We start from the raw sequence: 26,199 nt of genomic DNA on the forward strand, positions 1-26,199 counted from the left end.
CTCAGAAGCCTGCAACCAACAGCTGCAATAACAAATACAACGGACAATAACCAAATCCCAAGTCCCTTTATTCTTTCATGGAGCCTGACATTGTTTTTTTTTTTTTTTTTTGTTATTTGGGCCCCTGCACACACGTATCCTTTCAGAGTTATTCCTTCTACTCCAAAATTTTATCTATGTATTATACTCAACAAAGACATTTTCTATCCCAAGAGAAATTCTGTGGCCATCTGTTAAGGTATACGAGTATATTGTTAGTCTGGATATATGACAAATTAAGATGTACACCCTGATAGAGAAGTGTGAGGTACAGTAAGTGCAGGAGTAGAATGGGGTGGGGGACTGAATTTAAACCGAGAGCACAGGGAAGGAAAGCTTCTCAGAAAAAGAATCACATTTCTGAAGACTGTTAGCTGGGCATAACAAGTGGGGGAACAACATCTCAAACAGGAGGAACAACATAAGCCTGGAGATGCGGAGAAGCTTGGTTCTGCTCTAGAAAAACTGAAAAAAGGCCAAATGCTAAAGAGGGAGGGAAGAATAAAAGGGATGAGAGCGGAGAAAGGGATGAGAGGGATGCAGGAGCAGATCACAGGGAACCTTGTAGGCCATGTGGCCCCAGTTTTTAGGTTTCTGGTTCTTCTCTAACAAAGAAAATGACTTCATTAATTGTTTTTTTTTTCTGAACCTCAAGTTTATTAATTTTCAAAACAGATACACTTGGTAACCTTTTACACACACACACGCACACACACACACACACGCAAATGTTACATAAAACACCTTTCCCGAGGGCCATATTATTTGGCATTATTATGAAGTCAATCCTATAGCCTTAAAGATGATTCTGTGTCAGCTGGGCAATTAGCTGAAAATTATGTTCATATTCATTTTTCCTCCATGGGAATCTTTCCTGCAGAGAGGCCCAGAACATGAAGCTTTTTGTAAGAGCTTAGAAAAAATTACCTTGCCTGCCAGCAGCACGTAGATTCTCTATCAGTTTTCCAGATTTGTATATGCCCAGCTGATGTACCCATTTTTCCAAGAAGAGCAAGTAGCTTCTTGCTCTGCCCTGTGCCCTCTTATTGTCAAGGCATGGCAGGAATATACCTAAGTTCTGTTTACCACCAGGGTAAACTGCCCTCCTATGGCATTCCTGTAAAAAGCCATTTTGGGGGTGGGGGGTGGAAATTAGGTCAGTAGGTCCCCAGGTATTTGCAGGTATGGAAAATGATATATTCTTTGTAGACATTGTGCCCACTGTTTACTGCCAACGCTAATCTTGACCTTAGCATTTTGTACATCACAGTAGATTCATGTTTTTGTGATGATGCTTATTCTGATATTTTCTGGAAATAAATTATTTTGTTTGCTTTCCCAATTCTACCTATCCCAAGCTACCTTACTTTTTTTTTCTACTTTTATTTTTCAGCTACTAATAACCATGCTTTTTAAGCTCTCTTTTTTTTAAATTGAAAGTAATAAATTAAGACATTTATCTTGAGGTGGTTCATCTTGGCATAAAAATCACCACCGTATACATTAGCATGCTCACAGTGTTGAGTATAGATGAATTCATTTCAGTAGCAACAACATTCAGTGACCTTAGAAAGAAAACTTTCTGTTTATAGTTATTTGCTAGTCTTACACAATTGAAACTTTCTATATAGTATAATGCTTCAAAATTAAGATATTTTAAGGAAGTAGTATCTTCAAGGAAGTGGCGTCTTCTGTGGTTCTTCCTCAAAATGAAGCCATTGGCTTTGCTGAGATCAGTTTGCTGGAGGTACTAAGACTACAACCGGTCATCCTGTGAGTCAACACTTATGGTGGAAGTCTGGCTACTGGTATCAGCAGTTCCATAGGATTTTTGGTCTTTGGCAAAGTTGATGAAAACCTGTTTTTTTTCAAGGGAGATAAAGCCATTAGTGCTTGATTAAACCAAAGGAAAAACTAAGATTAATTCACACATTACACACACACACATATGCATGCTTGTAGATACTTAGGAGAGCAAGTAAAAATATTAGGTTTTATAGGACCATGCCAACACATATACACACTCCTACTAGGAGTCCTTCCTTTAAGTATTCAAATTTAATTGGAGTTTGAAAATAATATCTATATCTATAACTATAATTATATTTATAATCATAATAAAAATCCAGCATTATAATTGAATAGATGTAGCCACTTTATCTCTATGATCTTTATCAATATTTCTATCAAGTGTAAACAAGGAGCCCAACTCAAGCCCTTATCAAATGCTTGTATGGTGTTGTTGAGAGAAAATTTACTAATTTCAAAAGTTAATGAACTAAAATAAAATTTGTATAGAAATTTCACATTAGCTTTATGTTCAGTAGGCCAATTACTTAACAGTCAGAATGTTCTCACTTTGCTTAAAGTTATTAAATCTATTAGTCATCACTTCATCCAGAAAATACTGAGAGTCTGTTTTGTCCCAGACATGGTGCTGGCAGTTAGTTACAAGCCAAAGGCTAAATATTCTGTATTAGAAAGGAAATATTTGTCTAAAGACTCCATAGAAAATTATCCATAAAGTGCAGCACCATATATTAACTCAGAGGCCCCAGTGGCCTCACTTTCAGGCCTATTTCAGTGAGATGCAATCAAATGTTCTATACATCAGGCTGGTTGAGCCAAACAAAGTTAATATAATGCAAAATTAATATAGTGCGATAAAGGATGCCCCAGGAAGCCTCAAGCTGCTGCATACAAATGTAATTAAGACATGATATGAGTCAAACAGAAGAATTCTGCCTTTGCCACTTTGGTTTCCTGAATTTAGCATTCTAAAACTCTGGCACCGAATTCTTTCTCCATACACCAGCACACTCTAATCCCGGAAGTCAATCAACAGAAGTGTTATTTGAGAAACCTATCAAGGAGCATATAAGGGAAATGTTTCATTTTATAGGTGAAAGTAATGCGTTGCTGCTTTACACATACGCATAACCTGATGGATATAGATATCTTGTAGAAAGGAAAAATAAATCTTTTCTCTATTAAAAACAGTTAATACTTTGAACATTTTTTCCCCTGACATCCAAAATATGGTTAGAAATAAATGGAGCAAAAGTTTTTCGGTGTAAGTTTAGATATTGCTTCAACTAAAAACAGATGGAATGTCATTGAAAAGACAAACAGAATGTGTCATAATGAATGTGATATTGGGCACATGGATCCTGATCTCCAGCTTACCTCTTCCAGAGTCGTCTGGCTCACTAAGAAATTTGTGATATTCAAAGCAGCCTTGTTGGTTTCCAGCAGATCAAAAATGTTTGCTACTCCTCCTGCCGTGACTGGTACATGGTACTCTAGCATGCTGAGGTGTTGATCCTGAGGGAAACAAAGAAAAAATGAGCTTTGCAATGCTAGATAATATAGACTTGACTAGTCATATCTGAGCAAGTCAAGAAAAACACTGAAATTCATTCCACTGAAGATGACATTACAGTGTAAATAATGGGTATGTTTTGAACTAACAGCTTGCACAGATGAGATGAAAAGTTTTATGGGTGTCAAAGAGAAAGCAAATTAAAAAGGTAATGAAAATTCTGAAGCATTCTACATTCATGTGCACTTACAAAGCCATTACAGTCTTTCCTGTAAAAAAACAAAACAAAACAAAACAAAACTGGGGAATGGTATTTCAGATGTCAAATTACGCTTCTCAGCTCATGTAAACTTTTTCAGAGATTACTTTTTAGAAATTTCATTTTTTTAAATGTTAGAATTCTTCTAAAAGGCCAAGGATTAGCTGCTCAATTTATATTGCTTAAGAGGCTAGATTTCAACAGCACTGTCAAACCTCATTCAAATAACACTGTATTTTTTGACAACTCACCCTAAAATTCTCTTTAGTTTCTTTATGGTAGGCCATACATCGATTTAGTAATCTATTCTTATTCCCTTGGAGTGTCTTTAACACGTTGCTGTTTTGCATATTTGATCAGTTATCGTATCCCATATTTTTTTCCTCTAAAACACCCCTCAGATTTAACCTCATCACTCCACACGTTAGTTACTGCAACAGCCTCTCTTCAGAAGCCTACAAACCACATACACTTACATATTGTCACAAAGCAGCTAGGGCAATCTTTAGTCAGGATGTTTTCTGGCTCCGTAATCTCCCCCTTCAAGCTATATGCGTTAAACCAAGACTGCGTGCTTTCGCCTGGTACTCAAGGCTTGCATTGCTGGACGCCCCTCCTCCCACCCCTCTGCTCCCTGCATAGCCCCTCGTATTGACTTATTTTCACATCACACCTGTCACTGCAGTCGGGCTCTTACTATTTTCACTCCCAAGTTGTGTGTCTGTTCCTGGCTATTTCCCTTCTAGGTATCTAGAAACCATCACACACTTGTAAAGGAATGGTCTGTTCAGGAGAAGGAAGACTTTTATCATCACCGCATTTGTCTTGCGGAGCCCCGGTCTCACGAGGAACAGGCAAGGGCAAATGCAATCTTATCACTCAGGGAATACGCAGGCTTTCAGTCCAGACACCCATCGAAAGAAAAAGCACTATGCCCAATGCAATTTGTGCAAGTAAAGTGTCTTTTCATTTCTAAATTTTAGTTTAGTTTAGATGATAGACAATGGGCTTTGATAAGAATCGTAAAATCTATTATTTCCTGGAGAAGTTGGACAAAACTTGGAAGGTTGAAGCAAAAGTATTTGGTTGAGAAAAATAATTGTTTTTTAAAAATATACTCTATTTTACTTTCTCTAATCACTTCACATCACTTCAAGATACTTAAAGAAGTATCTTTGGAACATTTTATCATTTATTTCTCACTACAGTCTTGTGACGTAGATGTCATTATTGCTCCTTTACAGATGAAAAAAAGAAGGCTCAGAAACTTTAAATGTCTTGCTGGAAATCACACAGGGAGAGCTGGACCTCAATCCAAGACTTCCAATGTCTTTTCACCATTCCACAGATGATTTCCTTTTAAAATTATCATTTGCTATAATCATCTTGCACAAACTACCTGTACATCAAAGATGTTATATAATTATAACATTTTTGTCAAGTGCATTTATTTTATTTTAAGTTTGTACTATATGAGATATATAGGCATATATTTGTATGTGTCCATCCTGTGGAAATGTATGGTAAGTTGAAATTAATTGAACAATGTCTCAACTCGTGTGGGTCTTAAGAACTTGATTTTTAAGCAGTTCTGCTCAAACCTTCATGGGCTTTTTCAGATGAGGGGAGAAAAGGAGATAATTTCTTCTGGCTGTGACATTCTGGAACACTATACATTTTTTTTCTAAAAAGAAATGTACTTGGTCACACAACTTGAATACTAATATAGTATGGTCATAAAGCCTTTGCAAAGAAGAAATAAATAAAAGTATGTAAAAGATAATATTACTTTTAATAGCCACAAAAAATATAACTTTTGTAATTATATTTGTTGATTCTATTTGAAGGATAGAGTAATTTGAGTTCCTGTTTGTTTATACTAAGTGTGCTGCAAAGTATCTTACATATCTTTAGCTAACAAATATGTTAAGATTAATAATAAAGCTATATAGGTCACATTGAAAATGGCAAACATACACTATGATATGAGACTATCAAAACCAGTCAATATAAGAAGGCAGAATAATCTCTTACTTTTAAGTACGTTTTTGGAAAGTGCATTTGCATGAACGCTGTGAGGGCCTCCATGCTAACTTTGGTATTCTTCACATGAACCTTGACAGTAAATCCTCGTCCAAACCTGGAAAGAAAAAGTACAAAACACTGTATAAGTTACGTTTTGTTTAAATAGCTCCACTGGGGTTCTAGGTAATGAAACAAGACCCCAGCTAACCGTTACAGCCCTTTTCTTATATAAAGACTGTTATTTTGTCATGAAAGTTCAGGGCATGCAGCAAACTAGAAATAATGCACTGCCATGATTTTTAAAAATTTATGTCTACCACTCTGTAAAGTCAGACTTTTTGGACAAAAGCTGCATTAGAAAGAAAATATAAACTATTGGCTTTCTCTGACATCCATGAATCGATAGTTGATGTCAATTTCTAGGATTAAGTACTTCATAATTTAAAGCAAACAAGGTATTGACAGGCAACTCATTGGAGATTTGGCGTCAATGGTAAAGATTAATGTAATTGGGTTTTAAATATAGATAAAAAATAAATATACTAACTAACTGTTAGCACCAAGAGTAGAGTTTGTAAACAAATGGCAACAGACTTTTTGAGAACAGCAGTATAAGGCTTTGACCATCCTTTTTTCTCATCTTGGTCAATACTATTGTATAAGAAAGCCAGATGTACAGATAAAGGTATAATATCATGAAGTTTGGAGATTATATGCATATATAAATTCATATGCAGTCTGGCAAATATAAAATATTAGTTTAATTTAACTTTGCTAATATGATATTTATGCACATTTCCCCAATGTATTTTTGACCAAAAGGTTTTGAATGTGATAAAAACATCAAGTAGCTTACTGAAAGCCTGTGCAAATGGCAAATGAACATGCTAGAAAAAAATCTATGCCTTCGTTTACCTGTCAAGGTCTAATTTGTTATTGAGTAAACTCGTGAAACTGCTTCTTGAGGGTATTTTGCTTGTGGATTAATTTTTTAAAGCTTTTAGGTGCTTGGGGGTTATGAACTAAAAATACATCCAACCCCCACTAAGATAATTTAACCAAAAGATGATTCAATGATTATCTTCTCCATTCCTGTTTCACCACTCATTGCAGGGCAGGCTGCCGAGGGGATCCTGAAGGTGAGCCAAGTACATTGGATTGATTACCCTACACCATATGTTAAACAGCGCATTTGTGCTTCACCTGCTCTTAATATGCTGCAAAGATCCAATACACTGGAACCTTCCATTCACCATAATGGCCAGCCTGGTACAGAGAGCTTCACATTCTTCCATGCTGAAAGACAGCACAATCATTTCAAAATTCTGGGCACAGAAAATTGGGTTTGAGTTCATGAACATAAGCTTAATTATTTCACTATGGCATTTTAGAAATGCTCTTGTAGTTCCTTAATATTTCTTTTCCCTTGAAGAACTAAAAACATTTTTTAATACAAATTAAATGTCTTCATATAGGGTTTATTATGACTCCTTCTGAGGCCATCTCTCTCAGTTGGAATGCTCTCTCTATCAAGTACATTATTTTTTCAAGCTCCTTTAAGCTTTGATTTAAGACCTACATTTCCGAAGACATGTTTCCAAAATAATGCTGAGTTCTTTTCATTATGCTTCGTAATCTGTACTCAGTTGGTTTTTATGTTTTTGTATTTATAACCAGTTAACCTGCATGTGATTATATAATTTCTAATTTCATAGACTATGATAACTGGAGGAATCTTCAGTATCACCTTGTCCACTTCATACAAAAGTTCATGAAAATTAAATAAATGATCTAATTAACATATCGGAAACTGTGTGCTAGGGCAAGTGAGGATAGAACCAAGTCTCTTTATTATAAACAAATCTAATACTTTTTCTTTGATTATAAAAGGATGAACTTCGTATAAGGTCAACCTGATGAGAAAAGCACAGATAAAATGCTTCAGCAGTTTTTTTACTTAACTGATTGAAAGGGTCTACATCATGGAAAGAGGTCTTTGAACTGGTTCGTAAGGGACTGGTAAGATTATAACTTGGAGAGACTTTGTCAAAAGATCATTTCCAGGGCACGGTGACAGGAAAGGTCAACGAGTGTGTAAGGAATCACAAGGCATTCAGACTGACTGATAGAAGAGGGGCTCATGGGGGAGGGGGGAAGGTAGAAATTTATATAATAAAAGTCCTTGAATATGAAGTCAGAAGGTGCTGAACTTATGTGCTGGGCAGCGGGCAATCATAGTTGAGTTGCGAGGGTCATAAGTCATAAGAAATTTGTTTATAAAAAGATTGTTTAGGCCTGGAGCTGGAGTCTCACAATGTAAGCTGCCTGACTTGTTCCTAAGACTATAAACATAAAATACTTTCATCTAATTGTGGACATTCATCATCAATACACATTACATGGGAATTACCTTTTCCCACTTATCATCCTAGAATTGTGCCCATTGACCTTAAAGTTCCCACACGCAATTTACCTGTGAGATGTGAGGATGACGGAACATTTATTCTGTACTTCTTCTGAAATAATCTTCCAGAGGTGCCGTTTGGATTTAGGATCCATCCCAGAGCTCGGCTCATCCTTAATAGAAAGTTACAAGGAAAATTTATCGAATTAATTAATTTCTGATGAGGTTCTTAACATGAATCAATACATCTCACTTCTCTAGAACAGAAATCACTTTGCGAAGTCCTGTGACTAACTTGTTTTATCTGTAATAGACTCCTTTCTGCTGCTGTCAAAAAGCTCAAAATTAATCATTTAAAATCACCAATCTGTTTTAAGAAGTGTCTCATTGAAGCTGACACCTGTTAACTTTACACTTGTCTCCTATATTTCTTTGGAAAAAATCCTGCTTCAATTACTGACAAAGCAGAGTTTTTACATCTAATACTACATTGTCACATATGTATTTGAAGCTGCACTACAAGATTGCCACCTTTCTTCTCATAGCAGAAGGGTGGCTGTGTGTAATAAAATGCCATGTGAAGTGGAAAGAACATAATTTAATTTTTCAGTTTCTACATTTGAGGTATACTTTTAGTTTTATGTCATTAATTGAAATTTTATACTCCTTGGGGAAATAAGCATAAGGTTTACACAAACTACCGAGTAGAAAGATATAAATTATATTTTTAAAGTAAATTATATCTCAAAAATTTTTCAGACATAAAATTAAAAATGTAGCAATGGATAATCTATACAAGCAATAACATGTCCTGACAGATGATTAAACAAACACAATTGTGGGTCAAGATTAGGTAAAAATTAAAAATATATATTCATAATGGAATGTATTATAAAGGCTCACCAGAGGCTTGTTTTTATAGTAAGGGCTTAAATTTAAATTTAAAGAAAGAAATGAGTGGTAATGTGGGAAAATAGTAAAGGGTATATTGTCAAAGAATCTATTTTTAAAGATGACAGCATACATAGTAAGTGTACATAAAATAAAATAATAGTATCTTTACTGAAATAGCCTGTATTTCAGTGAGACTCAATATGTAACATTTGCATAGCGCTTTTAACTTTTTGAAGTACTTTACATCTATTATCTCACAGGAGTGCCTAAGGATTGTTTTGTTCAATTTAAGGGACACTTACACAATAAAATTCCATTATAAGCATCGATTGGCAGGAATATAACACATTACAAGCTCCGGTATTATAGAATGATGGGCTGTGCATCACTCTATCTGGGCAGTTTACATGAATTGATCCTCTGCATGACTTAATCCCTGATATAATGTGTGATTTATAAGTGGATTTTTATTGCATCTAGTTAAGGCTCTTTTGGAGTTGGACATCCTTAAATGAAGGGGATCTTCCAAAATAAGGACAAGCTTATTTCTCTGAAACAAACACTTTTTACATTGTTTGACCCAGGGGACAGGATGCTGTTACCTGTGTGTGTAATTTACATTTCTAGGTGATCAATTTAATTTTTTAACCCTTAACAAAAATATAAATGTGGAATAGAGTCCTTGCCTTAAAAAATTCAGATAAAATAAAATGGCAGATAACTAATCACATCCCAAACTAGGTAGCTCATAGTTAAAAGTAACAAGGGAATAAAATTTTAGCACAACACATTGTTTTAACATGTGTCTTTCCACCCTTTTAGAAGTTTAAAAACATGTTAGCTCACCTGATCAGTTACCAATAGAACTGATTTCTACAGTAACTGGGAATCAAATTCTACCATATTCCAATACCGACTCATTTGTATACCCTGAATTTGTTCCAGTTACTTCCCATTCCCATGCCAAGGGTTTCTTCTGAAACCAACTGCAACACAGCTTTAGACAAAAACATTCTTGAGGGCACATTGTCGTGGCAACAAATTATTTGCTGATAGAAATTCCTTTCATGAGACAGTATAGGTAAAGGGCTTCGCAAAATAACCAGCACATAGTGAACCCTCCATAAATGTTCATTCCAGTCATGAGAATGAAATGTTACACACACGATGGGGTCCGTGGTTCTAAGTATGTAGTAGCCTGTTTCCCAACCACTCTCTCACCAGCAGCAGGATGGAAGGCCTCCCTATCAAGGCCAGGGCGGTGGACAATTTTCTTTTTGTGCCGTAGCTGCACATAGAAGTGGCTCTGTTCTTGTAGGGCATCAGGTGAAGTCTCCATAGGAGTTTATGAACGGTCTGTGGGGCAGAAAAGACAGTTAGGATGACCTTCTCCTGCTAAAACCTTTAAAGCACTAAACAAACAAACAAGCATAAAAGCTGTTTGTGAAAAGAAAATGTTACAGGGAAGAAATACATACCTGAAAAATTCAAACATTTCAACTTAACATAGATTTTATTTTCAAAGTTCCACTTAAAAATTAATAATCATTGAAGACATAGAAGCAATGGTGTGGAGGCTCCTTTTCAAGCAGGATTTTCCCCCTAGAGGTGTGTGCATGTGTGCGAGTGAGTGTGTGTCTGTGTTTACAACTGTGGATTGTTCTTTCTGCTTCGATAACACAGGAATTCATAGGAAAGAGTAAAAGAGCTAAAACAGAACGTCGCCTTTCTCAAGGCAGATTTCCTCATGGATTGTCGGGGCTGTTTCATCTTTCTTCTCACTGAGAGGGGAGTTGTCACAAAGGCTTTAAGCCTTTGTCAGACTGACCCAGTATCAAAATTTTAGCACATTAACTGAGGAATCAGGAGTGCGTGTGGCTATTTTTGCACTTAAATAGCCCTGGCAGACAGAGAAATCCTAGGAGGATTTCAACAGGTCCCTGGGGCTGCAAAACCAGAGGAAATTTCCCGAAGGGTTAACCATTCCATTACAAAAGCAAATAATTGTAGTGAACTACAAAACCAAATTTAAAAAATCAAATTGGAATCTATCCTTACTTGGTCATTTTGTAGGTAATGACACGTTTTACTGCTTATTTGGACACTAAAGGATGTACAGGCATCACCAATCAATGCTCCACCCACAGCCAAGGCAAGTGCGATCCTTCATTGAATACTTCTTAAAAAGTAACTGAACAAACACCCTTGAGCTGCTTCTAAAGCTGAGCTCATAGGTGTGTATATGATACATGCAATCAAGCTAATACTGTGTCCACTAACATTGTCAGGAGGAAATATCATAGTGTTGTGAATGTCAACTTGGTCTTGGGGGCAGGAAGCAGAAACAATATGGTTTTTCAAATAATCTAGTTTTCTACACTATTACTCACATCTTTAATATCTTTCTCTGGAATTCCATGTACCCTGGCATAAAAATACAAATGTTCTTCCACAGATAACAGGTCATCTAAGGCATCTTCCTGAGGACAGTAGCCAACGAGGGAGCTGTGAGAGTCGACGTGAGCCAGAGATCTAAATTGGAAGAATCAAAAATACAGATGACTTTCAAAAGATATTTCCCTCTTTGTTCACAAATAATGGGAAGGCAGCTCTATTTTGGTCATGGCAATTGGTGATTCTGATAAAAAGAGATAAAATAACCCCACTGTCACAATTACACTTAAAGCGTTAAAACTTTCTACTTGTTTAAATAGCTGTTCCCCGCCCCCTGAGGTTTCAGTCATATAACCATATAATAAAATAAAGGATCTTTAATTATATTTCTCATTCAGTTATGATGTTCTGGGTAAATTAAAGCATTTGTTTTTCCTACCCAGCCTTATTTCTGATCAGAATGTTTCCACTTGAAGGAATGATGTCTCCAGTCAGCATCTTGAAGATAGTGGTCTTTCCTGCTCCATTCACTCCAAGAAGGCCAAAGCACTGGTTAGTGGGAGGGGATAAAAAGATGTAAGCCTTAATTCAAACCAAAGAATGTTACTATTATATCTCTTTCCTCCTTTTCCTTGAGTAAAATAAATGACCAATGAATCAATCAATCAATCAATCATTGGAAATATTCATGGATATTATAGTGCTCAGTTAGCATTTGCTAAAACTTTCTAGTTTAAAAGAAATGGATGCTAAATTGTTAGTTACAGAATTCTCATGGGGATGTTAAGTACAGCAAAGGGAATATAGTTAATAATCTTGTAATAACTATGCACGGTGCCAGATGGGTACTAGATGTACTGGGGTGATCGCTTCATAAGTTATATAAATGTCTAATCATTGAGTTGTATGCTTGAGACTAATATAATATTGTACATCAAATATAATTGAAAAAAAATTAAAACAAATGGGCCCTTTTGTATCTTTGTCCTCTTTTCCCTTTATACATTTGTGTGACATGATAAAATACCCAAGTAAGATATGCTAACCTGACAAAGTCATTGTACTTACAGATTTCACATTAGTCATACCAACTTGACTCACAACTTCACTGAAAAGGCTACTTAAGCAATGATTTCTATATGCTGCTGAATAAATTTGATACATTTATTTTGCAGCTCTGCTCGAAAACAAAGGGAGATGCCCACATTCTCTTTCTTCTTTCCAAGCTGCTTTATTCCTTCTATGAAAACTACAAAAATAAATATGGATGCAGTCCTGGGACCTCACGTCTGACAACTGATTTCTTTATGTTCTCTTTTGAAGAGGCCTGGAAGCTAGAAGTTGAAGATGGCACCTTGCACAGGCCTCCTGCCTGACAGCCTACCCCAGGAGGATAGGAGCTTGGGAAGGTGCTCAGGACTTGATCTGTGATAAATCCTCCTTATGAAGAGGGAGGACTAGTATGGACCCATGTAAATTTTATATATAAAATCCATCAAAAGATTCAGAAGTTGACTTTCCTATGTCTAGAAAAAAACTGAGGAAAAATAAGAATTTGTATTGGTCACTTCTCGTGCCAATACTGAGGACAATTAGAAATAAAACGTTATTCTTTACCTCCCCAGCAGGTATCCCAATGCTGATGTTGTTTACAGCAATGATCTTTTTGTGAATAAGTTGGTAGGTCTTCGTGAGACGATGGAGTTGAACCAGGTCTAAGTCATCTGCACCGTTCTCAACTCTTAACCTCTCAGCCCGCACATCTTCATCTTCATCTATTGTCTCAGTTACAGGTGAAGAATTAAAGTTTCTGAAGAAGAGTCTAAAAAATGAACCCAATGATTTGCATCAGTGATTTTGAAATGGCACCATTCAATTTTGACATGTTTTGATGGATTCTCAGTTCACTAAAATCGTGCTATCACATACTAGGCTTGTTTTAAATTTGTTATACACTATGATTCTCAAATAACCTAAAAATTAGTGTAAATGCTCTTCACCATATTCATTATGATATCTGGAAAAACAGCTTTTGCTTACCATGCCTTGAATGTGTACAGATTCACTGTTACAACTCAGATTCCTAATTTTGTAATAAGGAGGTCAGTTTGGGTTTGAAAGTTACTTCCTAACAGAGACCAGAGTCATTAATATGAGTCAACACTTAGAATTCCACAATCAGTGACCACCTTTTAAAAAACCCTCTCTATTTCTTCTCTTATCATCAATAATATGAATGTCTTACCTACGATCTATGCAATATATGAAGGTTATCAGCCCTGGAAACTCACTAAGTCCCAAACCCACCTCAGTATCTCGCTTAACAAATACCAAAGCAAACCAAACCAGACAAAGCTTAAAAACCCAACAAATCAGGTTAGGTCTTCCTCCCAATGTTTCTGTGTATTTTAAAGATATCCCCACAGGTTCCAGCTGTGATGTTTTCTTTGAATCATCTCCATTCCAAAATCCACTTGTGCAGTTAGTCTGCTCACACTGGAAATGTCTTGCAATACCCAGTCATTGTCATCAATCAGTTTCTTTTTCTATTACCATCATAGGCTTTCCCTTTTTCTCATCCAGGTTTTTGCAGGAACCTCAAATCATTCATGTCTCTGACTCTCACCTTCCAATCTGCACTACTTCTACAAAATCATACCTCCTAAGGCACCATTTTATTATGCTGCTTTCTATTCAAAAAACTTTAATGGACTCTTTGTTTGTTGAACAAAGTCCAAACCATATCTCTTTAACCAGGCATTCAATAAACTCCATAATCTTCCAACCACATACTCTAGCTCTTCCTATTTCATTGCATTTATTCTGTTCTAAACAAATTGTGTTACTCATTTCTTAAATATGTTCCAACATTTTTTTCTTTCTTTGCTCTTGTCATTCTTTTCATTATTAACTTAAGTTTTGTTTTCTGATAGGTGATATGTCACATCATGTATTAAAATTAAAATTAAAATTAAAGTGGTACTGAAGAATATATAGTGAAAATTAAATCTCCTTCAACCATACACAGTTCTCCTCAGCACAGGCACATGTAATTAGATAGTCTATGCATATGTTTGCATAAATAACATATATTTCTTTTCTACCTCAAATGGCAATATACTTTACAAATAGTTCTAAACCCTGCAATTTTCACTTAATAAATATTAGAAGTAATCCCAAATATCACACAAATATGTCTAATGGTTGCAAGGTATTTAATTTATGAATATATGTGTATAATTTATTTAAGAAGTCCATAAATAAAGGATTTAGACTGTTTTCATTCTTCTGCTATTAGGAAATGCTTGCTGTGATGAATAATTTTGTACATACATAATTCCACATATTTATAAGCATATCTGCAGAAAAAAATTCCTAGAAATGGAATTGTTGGGTTAATGATAGGTATATTTATGATTCTGTCCTCAATATTTCAATTTTCTTTTCCCAAATTTATTTCTAATGTGCTACATACTCAATCTTCTTTCCCCGTTTTTATTTTCTACCTTCCCAACTCAAACAACATAAGCACACTACATCTTTTGTTTGTGTACACGTTTCTCTCCACCACTCAATCTTAATCTTTTTAAGGCTCACAACTGTGAGCTTGATGTTACTTACTCTCCAGTCCACAGCAATACTGCAGACACATAGTAAGATTCGATAACCATTTTTTGAATGAAGTGAATGGTAAATTATACTACAGTTTTTGAAGAAGTTTTTTTGAGCAAAACATTTATACATTAATGAAAAGGCTTAGACATATTGGCCTTTCCCTGAATATTTTGAATTGAGTTCCATCATGGATATCATATACTATATGTTTACCTGATTTGCTTTATTAGCCATTCATTGATTAAGAGTCGTAAGATAAAAAACATCGTGCCCTGAGCAACCAAAGCCACAAACATTGCACCTAGTTTATCCATCTCAAAGGTTTCACTTGGGTATTCCACACCATATGCTTTTAAGAAGTCTAGAACCGACTGTTGTTGAGAAAGTTCAATCAATCCATAGCCAAAACAGAATTGCGGGAAAATCAGGAAAATACGCTTGAGGGTTTCAGAAATAAGTTCTAAGGTCTGAAATAAGAGAAATAAAAATAAAGTTCAGTGTTAGGCTTCCAACTAATTGACAAAAATTAAAAACTAGATGTAGATAAATATTGGAACATGAGAAGCTTATCTAGACTGGCAACTACTTCACTTGCATACTGAATTTGCTTATAGATATTTATCGCAGCCAAATAAATGGTGGAAACTCACTACTAAAATACAAGAAGAAATAATGTTTTTTCTAAGATGATTTAAGGTGTCAGGCAAACCTTGAAGACATAGTCACTTCTAGACCTGTTTTAGATCGTAGGAATTTAGGAATAGCCAGGACGTTGCAATCTGATATAGGGTATCAGTAGATGTCTGGGTGAAAGAGGAATTTAGAAAAGCACAATTTTGGAACCTCGGGTTATTTCTATTTGAAGAGGAACTAAAATGGTGAAATGAGATGGAAGGAGACAGCAACTTATCTTCATGAGAAGCAAATAGCTCGTTTTCGTGTTATTCACACTTAGGGCCAACCACATACACCCCATGAGTTCTTTTCTTCCTCCTGGAGTGTGCTTGTTTTTCCCTTGGTTCACTTCATTTCCTCTCTTTTTTTTCCATTCAATTGCCTGGCACGGTTAGTGCTTCCCTTCTCACTAATCATAATTGTCAGCTCTGAATAGAAAATGATGCTTATAATAAAGCAGGCTTCAACACATGATTGAAAGGGAAAGAATTAGTATATTTTTTCCATGATTGTTGAAATGAATCTTAATCCATAGTCATATAACTAAGCCATTGTCCTTGTCACTACTATACCATAACAATTTGCTAATGAGTAAAAATTTTAGCTGACCAATTGGTTACATGATTTTTGTCATGCCATACAATATACCTGATTGCACCCTTATCACCCCACTCAAGCCCTATCATATGTCAATAGTTTCGCCAATGGGTAAGTCCAATCATAGTTATTAACCTAGGTGGAGCCTAAAAGGAATTTTTAAAGGCTGTAGTTTTCCTCTACTAAATTTAATAGACTCTAATAAAATTCCTCTTTTCTACTTAGAGAATGCAAAATACAGACCATATTTCCACCTTGGGCATGTTGAAGACTTTGAGACATTCACTGAAGTTTAGCAGACTAATAAAGGACCTTACCGGATCATTGAGCTTTTCCTTGGACAGAAAGTATACCACTGACAAGGAAACAATGGAATTGATGCCAAAGAAAAGGTTAATGCAGACGTAAGTGATGAAAGCCATGCCTGTTTCACGGAAGAGCCCAGCCAGCAAATACATCCAAGAAAATGTGGCATACCTGTATGTTAATAATACTAAGAATTAAAATCATGAATTCATTATTCTCCTTTATTCAATACATACATACATTATACATGTATACATACATATATACATACTTAGATGGAGTTTCAAAGTGAAAATAAACATTAAGAATGAATTACCAAGCCATGTAGCTAGATCTCTCTCTCTCTCTCTTTTCTATTCTTCTCTTTAACAACAACAAAATCCAAAGATTGTTTTTAAAATGACAGTAAGAATCCTCTTTTTAAAGGAAACTTGAGCAGTCCTACATCATTGTAATTTCAAATTAATTCCTCCTAGAGATGGTGTTACCTCACCTAGGGAAGAACTCATTTTTCTTCTTAGAAATATGGATTTAATAAATATAAACCTTACAATTTAAAGTTGAGAAAAATAATGGTATTATTTTAAGCAAGCTAAGCAGACAGGGTATGCTTAGAAGCTTTCTGTCTTGTTTTGAGCAAATACTTGAGCAATCTTTGGGGTAATGAAGTAGAACTAGAGACAGACAGATCCTTCATCAGCTGCAATTGCTAACTGAATGGATAGACCCAAGCTTTCAGGTGAGAAAGAAGCATTGATGGTATAAAACTATATTACCTGTTTTAACCTAATATAGAAACAATATTATGTGTGTGATTTAGACATCTATAAAAATATAAATAAAATAAATATATATTTTATAATGCTACATGTATTCAAATTTTGCCAATACAGTAATTCATTTACACATATATATTTTTTCTGATCATTTTAAAGCCTCCATTTTTATGAAAATTAAATTACATATGTAAATTGTTAAGCATGACACTTGGTACCTAGTAAGTGTTCATTAATGGCAGGTATTACTAATGACAAGATTCACTTTCAGAAGTATTGTACTTTATAAACTGTGAACTAGCAAGAATCATCGCTCATGGCTAATGGAAACCCAAGGCAATTGTCCATAAGCTAATGAGCGTTAGGTTCTGTTTGTGCCTAGTGTCATGATTGTTGAAATGAATCTTAATCCATATGTTTATTTTTCTTTCACTGCAGCTTACCCAAACAGCAAAAGTAGGAGAGATACAGCGCCTAGGTTGTTTCCACTGTAGAAAGCAGGTAACTTGAAAATTGCAATGACACCAATTGAAAATGCCACAGGCACCAAATAGAAGACCTATGGAAATATGTAAAACAATGTTCAATACATGGCAGGTATTTTAAAAGGAAAATCAATAGCCCTTCTAGTTTAAAACTGTAACAAGTTGACTTAGAAATATTTGAAGGAATGAATTTTTATGTATGTTCCTGTTGCTTGTAACACCCAGCTTATTTTACACTGATTTTATTCTAGAAGTTGTCCCCTGCACTACAAGGTCAAGCCAGCCTTCGTCTTTATAGATATATACGGAGTCCCTAGTGTTCCTGCCTCCAGGCGTCAAGACTTTGAAGGATTTGGTGCTAGAAGTTCAGAGAGAAATAAGACAGCCGGGTATCCTAGCATTCAATTCAGTCCTCAAAGAATGTATTTCATTCTGAATGCTGGAACTCTCTCAGATGGCTGATTTCTAAGGCTTGGTTATCAGTATGAGGCAGTCTGCAAAACAGCAGAGCAGCGGGTCCTGCACATTCTTAGAACCATAGGCTCATGAACAAAGAGCTCAGTTTTAGAGTTTACAGCAAGATGCACACAATAAAAGAGTTGGTAATTTAATTTAGGAGCAGAGGGAATCGCTTAAGTTGCAGTGGGCACCAGATAGGACAACAGAATCTAAATAGTAGCTCTTCATGGAAGTGTATACTGTTAGGCTTTCTTAACATTAAAGCTCCTATTAAGTCCAGAAGAGTAATTACTATTCTTTTAGATTTGACTTCTACAACAAGTGCATTTCAGACCTCACTGGACACATTCACAGAATAGATAATGCAGTTAATTGTTCTCCAGTCCTTTAAGCCAATGGTCAGTACAACAACTCAGACAATTTCACCATAATCAACAGGCAAATCGTACCCATCTAGGGATTTTGGCCAATTTGAAGTGTAAAAAAAACTGAACTTTGGGACCATTTCATGCAAATGAAGAGAGCTATCAATAAAATTCATCCGTTACTGTTCTATTAATCTTCTTCGATGTGTCATTCAGCAGGGGCTGCTACTTTGAAATTTTCACTATTAGTTGATTACATCTTTACCACCTTGGTTATTTGGTATCATTGTGCAAGGGTATTCTGCAAAGTCTCTGTTTTCTCCACAGTAGTGATTCTCAAACTTCATTGTGCATAAAATAACTCGAAGAACTTTATCAAAAGTGCATATTTTCCGGGCTTCACTTCTAAGATAGGGATCTAACAGATTTGGAGTGGACCCAGATATCTACATTCAATAAGTGTCCTGGGGGATCTGATCCAAGTTGGCCTCTGACCACAGAGATGAGGGCAAGTGGATTTTTCTGTGACCTTGGAATAAATGTAGCTCTAGCACATCACCCATCCACTGGATGGCTGACTATGAGCCTGATGCAAAGCATTTTTTCTTAATTTACTTATTTTGTGGTAATAATCTTCACACACTAGCGTAAATAAATCTCAGATATTAAACTGATGTCTTCTACTCAAATCAATCCTGTCTTCCTGCAAATACACAAGCTACTCACCATGTCATAAATGAAGTTTGTGACCCAGTAGCAGGTTACACCGATGCCTGAAATATGCTGCAGCTGCTTGGCCTTGGTCTGATGCTCCCTTACAACATAGGTGACAAAGCTGGCAGTGGTGACGGAGTAGCCCATCAGGATGGAGAGCGCTACTAAAATATCGATTAAGCTGCTCATTCTATAGTGAGCAATAGGGAGAAGAAAGCACACATAAGTTTTTGGAACTCTTTTCCTTTCAAGAAGATTCATGATTAAACCATCAGCAAGACAGTATAAGAGTTGGCTGTGACACAAATAAGTCTTCCTGCAAGAAAGCCAGATAATATCTCCTGCATGACTTGGCTGTGACCCTGGAATAAATGCCACTCTAGCGCATCTGAATTGACTGAGGACATTTGACAGAAAATCCTCAGCCTCTACGAGTTACGGGATGTATCAAGGGATATATAGTTCTTGAGCATAGAAATATTGCTTAAATGCTATGCAGGGAAATTGAGATGAGGAAGCACTTACACACCTGACTTACAAAAGCAGCAGATTCTGTGAATCTACATTAAGTACAACTCGGCAACTCCACTGCACGCTGTTTCAGAAACTCCTTTTATCCCAGCCAGTGAGTTATATTATCAGCTTTTCTAGATTGACACTCATTCAGATACAACTGTGATTTCCAATTACAGTACTTTACACAGAGACTCGACTATGCCAAGGAAGAAGTAGTCGTGCCAGATATATGTACTTACGTGGCTTGTTCTTGGTCTTGCACTCCTGGATAAGGGTGACTATACATGATGATGCCTTAAAGAAGAGACAATAATTTTCATTAGTAGGCATTCAGTTCATCAGAAACACCATTTTTTAGAGAATGATATGCAATGCTTCTTTTCCTTATGCTATGACCTCACAAATTTTACTTTGGGGATACTCTTTCAAAAGAAATGGTTTTCTTCCAGTCTCATCAATGCCATACAATTCGAGACACATAAAAAGAAAAAAAATGTTTTCAGATTGTGTATGAAATTTTGAAGGTAGGGGCAAGAATCTACATTTCTTATATAGTATTTCACTTTCTGTTATATTTAAGTAATTGTTTCCATATTCTTCTCTTTATTTGCATCACTTCAGAAATTTATGGCATATAAAGAAACAACTCAAAGGGAGACCAATTATATGAGGATCTGCTGAAGAAAAGACACTTATCCCCTCTCCCCAACCTTCTTCATTGTGCTATTGGCTGTGGTGGGGAAATTAGTACCTGAGAATATCCCTCCTCCCCTTTAACTGTAATATTTCTAAGATGCCTATTATTCTAGAATTCTACCACAGTAGGGCTGAAGCTTCAGCTACCCGCAAGGGATTTGCATTGAAACATAAAGATCAAAGAAGATTCAGAGAAACTAGTTGGCTTCAGAAAAGTAGTCACTTAATTCCAATATGGTCCAAATTACTGGGGTCTCCCACGGTTGGTTTCACTTCCTGAGTTAGAAGCCAGCTTCTTTCCTCTTCTTCTTTAGAGGATGTTAGTTAGCCAGAGTCCAAATGGGCAGGTGGCAATTTCCCAAAGAATCACAGTGTGAAGGTAAAGTCTATGCTTTGGAAAAGAATGGTGAGGAATGGAAGGAAGATATCCCTTAAATACTGGTTCCTAGAGCCATTAGAGGAGCGAGAACTTTCTTACCTATTGCTAATGGAGCATATGTTCATTATAGTAGTGTATTAAGGTCCCTTCACAATGCCTAAAAGTTATGGAGTTTTTCTAAAGTTCTACTCTCTCGATCAGCTTGAAGTTATAATTTTTATTATGTAGAATATGACATGCTTTGAATTTGAATTCTGCAATTGTTATATGTTAAAGAAAAAGGTATGCAGTTGAAGAAAAACAAAGAAACTAACAACAACAATAACCAGTTTGGCCTAGAATTTTAATCACATCATTGGGTCAATAAACTTTTCTTATTAACTTTTTTTTTTTTTTTTTGGTAAATTAATGAGCTCTCTTTTTACTGAGATTTAATTTTTCCATGGGACTCTACATAAACCTAGTTGCTGAATTATAATATAGACAGGGGAAGAACATTAAAAAAAATTTTTTCTGCCTTGTTTTTCAGAATCAAGAAATACTCTACTTTGCTAGAGGAATCTTTGCAAATATGTTTGGTCTACAATAAAAAATGGTGCTGAACCAATTGTTTTCATGCAATTTTTAGCTGAAAGATCAAGTAAATGTGCCAGCATTAGGGATCTATGTAAAAATCTCCTCTGTGGGTTTTCCAGCATCCAGCATAATGTTTTCAGTACAGTGATTATTCAATGAATGCTTATTAAGTTTAGTCTATATTAAAATTTCAGTTTTCCCCCACATATAATAAATATTAAAAGTAACACATTTTATGCTGTTTCTACAGTTGTTATAAACCTAAAATGAGACATTTCCCATTGACCATTGCTACTAATGCAATAAAGGGTAAGAATAAACACTAGGGTAGAGGGAACAATGTGTCAGTTATTTTGAAAAAGAGCCTCATCGTATAACATTTGTTAGTTATAAACAAGCAAATCTATTCTTTGGGAAGCAAGAACAGAATTTTCATGTGTAATTAACCATGAAGAGAAACCACATGAATATAATAGATATTGACATTGTAAAGGAAAGCTAATTAAAAGATTTTTAATAGCATGTGAGAATTCAAAGAAAATCAATTTTACAGCTAAAGCAAAATCCCAGTTCATGTAACACCCAACAAAAATGGCTTAAAACAAGTAGTGTAGTTGTGGGGAGGGGTGGTGGAGAACAGTTGAATTGATTTTTAACGACAGTATTGCCATGGTAGACCCTAATCATACATTACAAAATAACAAAGGCATTTTAGGGTGACATGGATTTTTCTTTCTTTTGAAGAAAGTAAGCTCCTTTCAGAAAAGGTGGAAGGTTACCCTTTTCATAAGTCTATATAAGGAAAGTTAATTTAAAAATAGAAGACAAGACTTCTGGTCAAGATGGAGGCATAAGTAGATATACTTGTCTCCCCATGCAACCTTAGAAAGAATTACAACCCTACCTTAAAACTAGTAACACAGAGAACTGTCAGGAGATGGAGCTGTGTGGAAGTCTGACAACCAAGGATTTAAAGAAGACACATTCATCCAGATGGGTGGGAAAAGTGGAGTCGCAGAGATGGGTGGAGAGGTGACGTGATTTGGAAAGGCAGTGGTGGCAGAACAGACTGGAGAGACACCTTAGGAGTGAGCCATCCCACCCCCCAGGCCAGACCACACAGCACAGTGTTCCATCCTCAGGAAGGTAGACCCCTATTACCTCGGGCTGTAAAACCCAGTGGGGGGTTGGGGTGGCAGAAGAAACTGCCAGATTTTTGCTGCTTAAGACCCATCATGGTCTTAGAACACATGCAAACCCACCCACTCCAGGATTCACCACCAGGGCAGCAATTGAAAAGATACTAGTAGCGCACAGGAAGGGGGTGAAGTGACTGGAAGTGGCAAGAGCACCAGGTGAACTGCCATGAGCCAAGTGGCAGCACTGTCCTCTCTGAGCCCTCACCACACAGCCACAAAGAGGTGAACCAGGTGTCCCTGTCCTAGCAATAACCTAAGGCTCTGCCCCACACAACTTACTGGTGCCTTTTCTACATAAGCCACACTACTAAGACAGGGAGTCAAAGCACCTCTACCTAATACACAGAAACAAACAAAGGAAGGCCTCTAAATTAGGTGACAAAGAAATATGGCCCAAGTCAAAGAACAGAACAAAACCCCAGAAAAAGAACTAAGTGAAACAGAGAAAGCCAACTTATCAGATGCAGAGTTCAAAACACTGGTTATCAGGATGCTCAGAGAACTCCTTGAACATGGCAAATAAATAAATAAATAGATAGATAGATAAATAAATGGAAGAAGTAAAGCTTACACTAAGAGAAAAAAGAATAATCCATAGGAAACTAGCAGAGAAAGGAAGGAAGCCTGGATTCAAATCAACAATTTCGAACATAAGGAAGAGATAAACATTCAACCAGAACAAAAAGAAGAAACAAGAATTTTTAAAAATGAGGATAGGCTTAGGAACCTTTGGGAAATCTCCAAACATGCCAATATCCAAATCATAGGAATGCCAGAAGGAGAAGAAGAAGAGCAACAAATTGAAAACTTATATAAAAAAGTAATTAAAGAAAACTTCCTTAATATGGCAAGGGAAATAGATATGCAAGTCCAGGAAGCACAAAGTCCCAAACAAGTTTGACCCAAAGAGGAACACACCAAGACACATCATAATTAAAATGTCAAAAATTAAAGATAAAGAGAGAATGTTAAAATCAGCAAGAGAGAAGCAGAGAGTTATCGATAAAGGAGTCCCCATCAGACTATAGCTGATTTCTGAAAAGGAACTTTGCAGGCAAGAAGGGACTGGCAAGAAGTATTCAAAGTGATGAAAAGTAAGGACTTACAACCAAGATTACTCTATCCAGCAAAGCTGTCATTTAGAATGGAAGGGCAGATGAAGTGCTTCCCAGATAAGGTCAAGCTAAAGGAGTTCATCACCACCAAGCCATTATTACAGAAAATGTTAAAGGAACTTATTAAAAAAAAAAAACAACAACAACAACAACAACAACAAAAACAGAAGGTTAAAAGCATGAACATTAAAAAGGCAAAAAATTCACAACTATCAACAACTGAATCTAAAAAAAAATCTAAGCAAACAAGCAAAACAGGAATAGAATCATAGGTATGGCGATCATTTGGAGGGTTACCAGCTGGGAGGGGGAAGGGGGAAAATGGGGAAATGGTACAGAGATTAAGAAGCATAATTGGTAGGTACAAAATAGACAGAGGGATGTTAAGAATAATACAGGAAAGGGTGAAGCCAAAGAACTTATAAGCATGACCCATGGACATGAACTAAGTGGGGGAATTGCTGGAGGGCAGAGGGTATACCCAGTGGAGGTGGGAAAAGTGGGGAAAATTGGGACAACTGTAATAGCATAATCAGTAAAATATACTTAAATAAAAATAAATAAATAAAAAACAACAAAATAGAAGATATAGCACTATTAATTTGTATATAATTCATGTTAAGCCTTATTTTTAAATTAAAAATAAAAACAAATTTCCTTTTGGGGTCAATATGAAGTGTATGTTCCAGAATTCCTAATTCTTTTCACTTTTTAACTTAAAAATACAGTGGTAGTAGCCAGAACTAGCCTGCTGGAGTCCAGAGTGATTCACATTGCTTTGGTCATGGTAAAGAGCACTAGTAATAAATGAATTCTGAATACAGGGTTCAATAGCTGACCCTTCAAAAGTGGAACTGGTCTCTTGTTCTCACCTACATACCTTTGCTAGATTTCCCCCTAGTTATTTCTATAGTTCTTACCCTTTCATTACCTGTCACAGCAACAAGTAGTGCCTTTTGTTCTGAATAAGACATCCTCCCAAAAGTCAAGTGTTCAGTGGTATTTCAAACCAGGTTATACTAGATTCACCTGGCTTTAATCACCATTTAACTTAATTTACCACTTTTGACTATGCCCTTTACTGATGGTCTAGATCTCTGGACTATCTAACAACCTTACTGTCTCTTTATGGTTTCTCCTACCAGGAAAAGACCAAAGCAGTTGGGGAAAAATAATGCTGATTTCTCTGAAATAAGGCTTCCAAAAGATCCTGTTTCTAGATTGAGTGTTTGACTCCACAGTATACTGGCACCATCGCCATCTGGCATATACCCTATTATGCCCAACAGCAGGGAGATGAGTGAAAAGTAAGCCTCAGCATGTCTCAAAGACATGTTGTATCTTTCTTCCTATATAATAGATTATTTGTTCGCTTATTTACCAGGCTAGACACTCAGCCTTGGCCAGCAAATACATTACTTCATTTTTTTCATCTTCATTGTTTTATTTTTTTTAGAATCAGTATGGCAAAAGAATTTGAGCAAGGCTTCAGAAGAAAAAATGATCTGATGGATAGTAATTGAATTAGAAAAAATAAATCAGTCTCTTTCAAATTATAGACTCTATTTTTAAAACTATATGGAAGCCTCTTGGGAAATCCAACTAAAGTAGAACTGGCTGAGTATACAGAAGTGAGAGAAAAATGAAGTGTCATATATCAGAAAATGAAGAGGCAAGGGTCAGCAGACATGGGTTAAAATCCCACTTCTGATAAATAGTAGTAGAGAACAATAACACTTGTCCTGAAAGGGCACTTGTGAGGATTAGCAACATTCCAGAGAGAGCACATGATACATGGTAGGTGCTTAATTAATGGCAACCCTTTGGTCAAGCACAGAACTTTTTAGTTTAAAAGTTTGTCTTCATGTTCAGATTTGTGTTCAATATTTATTGACATTATTTTTTATTTTTTAGCCTATATACAAGTAAGTAGTTATAAAATATTTTCCTATGAGGTATAACTACTAGTTAGGAGAACAGAAGGAAGCGTGAAGTCAGCATTGCTATCCTGAATTAATAAATAAGGGCACTAAATTAACCTGAAGTTAAAGGGATTATCCCAAATCTTCCATCTGGTGGTAGTTTAGAAGTAGTAACTTTTAAAAATCTGTGATTTAGGTACCATAAAATACTTCCCCCCGGGAAAGAGTGGGATCTAATGTGAATTTTTATATGCAGAGTGGCAAATGTTGCAATACAAGAAGCTCTGTGTAAGTAACTTTACCGTGTCGGGCAGCATCATATTTTGACATGTTAACTCGCAGGAGGAAATTATTCAGGCTGTTGAGGTAAGCTGGAAGGGAGTGATAGCCTTCTGGATCATACCACACCTGTTCAATTCCAGAAGAAGGCAAGATCAGAACTGTGTTCAAGTAAATTAGGCTGTTTT

At 36.0% G+C, this 26,199-nt stretch overlaps 1 protein-coding gene across 1 annotated transcript in view; it reads right to left on the reverse strand.

The window, feature by feature from the left end:
- Positions 1 to 875: 875 nt before the first annotated feature.
- Positions 876 to 26,199, reverse strand: part of ABCA12 (ATP binding cassette subfamily A member 12) — a 171,433-nt gene continuing 146,109 nt past the window's right edge. Inside the window, exons 39-53 of the mRNA XM_090283410.1 lie at positions 26,035 to 26,140; positions 20,085 to 20,139; positions 19,342 to 19,519; positions 17,750 to 17,865; positions 16,542 to 16,701; positions 15,166 to 15,419; positions 12,955 to 13,159; positions 11,777 to 11,886; positions 11,334 to 11,475; positions 10,165 to 10,299; positions 8,119 to 8,222; positions 6,849 to 6,941; positions 5,655 to 5,760; positions 3,226 to 3,363; positions 876 to 1,897 (exon numbers count right to left, since the gene is read on the reverse strand). Coding sequence (XP_090139536.1) covers positions 1,796 to 1,897; positions 3,226 to 3,363; positions 5,655 to 5,760; positions 6,849 to 6,941; positions 8,119 to 8,222; positions 10,165 to 10,299; positions 11,334 to 11,475; positions 11,777 to 11,886; positions 12,955 to 13,159; positions 15,166 to 15,419; positions 16,542 to 16,701; positions 17,750 to 17,865; positions 19,342 to 19,519; positions 20,085 to 20,139; positions 26,035 to 26,140 — 2,004 coding nt within the window. The 3' untranslated portion in view covers positions 876 to 1,795. The remainder of the gene's footprint in view (positions 1,898 to 3,225; positions 3,364 to 5,654; positions 5,761 to 6,848; positions 6,942 to 8,118; positions 8,223 to 10,164; positions 10,300 to 11,333; positions 11,476 to 11,776; positions 11,887 to 12,954; positions 13,160 to 15,165; positions 15,420 to 16,541; positions 16,702 to 17,749; positions 17,866 to 19,341; positions 19,520 to 20,084; positions 20,140 to 26,034; positions 26,141 to 26,199) is intronic.

Source organism: Furipterus horrens, unplaced genomic scaffold (assembly GCF_987537825.1).
Source record: "Furipterus horrens unplaced genomic scaffold, mFurHor1.1.pri manual_scaffold_1, whole genome shotgun sequence".
Taxonomy (NCBI): domain Eukaryota; kingdom Metazoa; phylum Chordata; class Mammalia; order Chiroptera; family Furipteridae; genus Furipterus; species Furipterus horrens.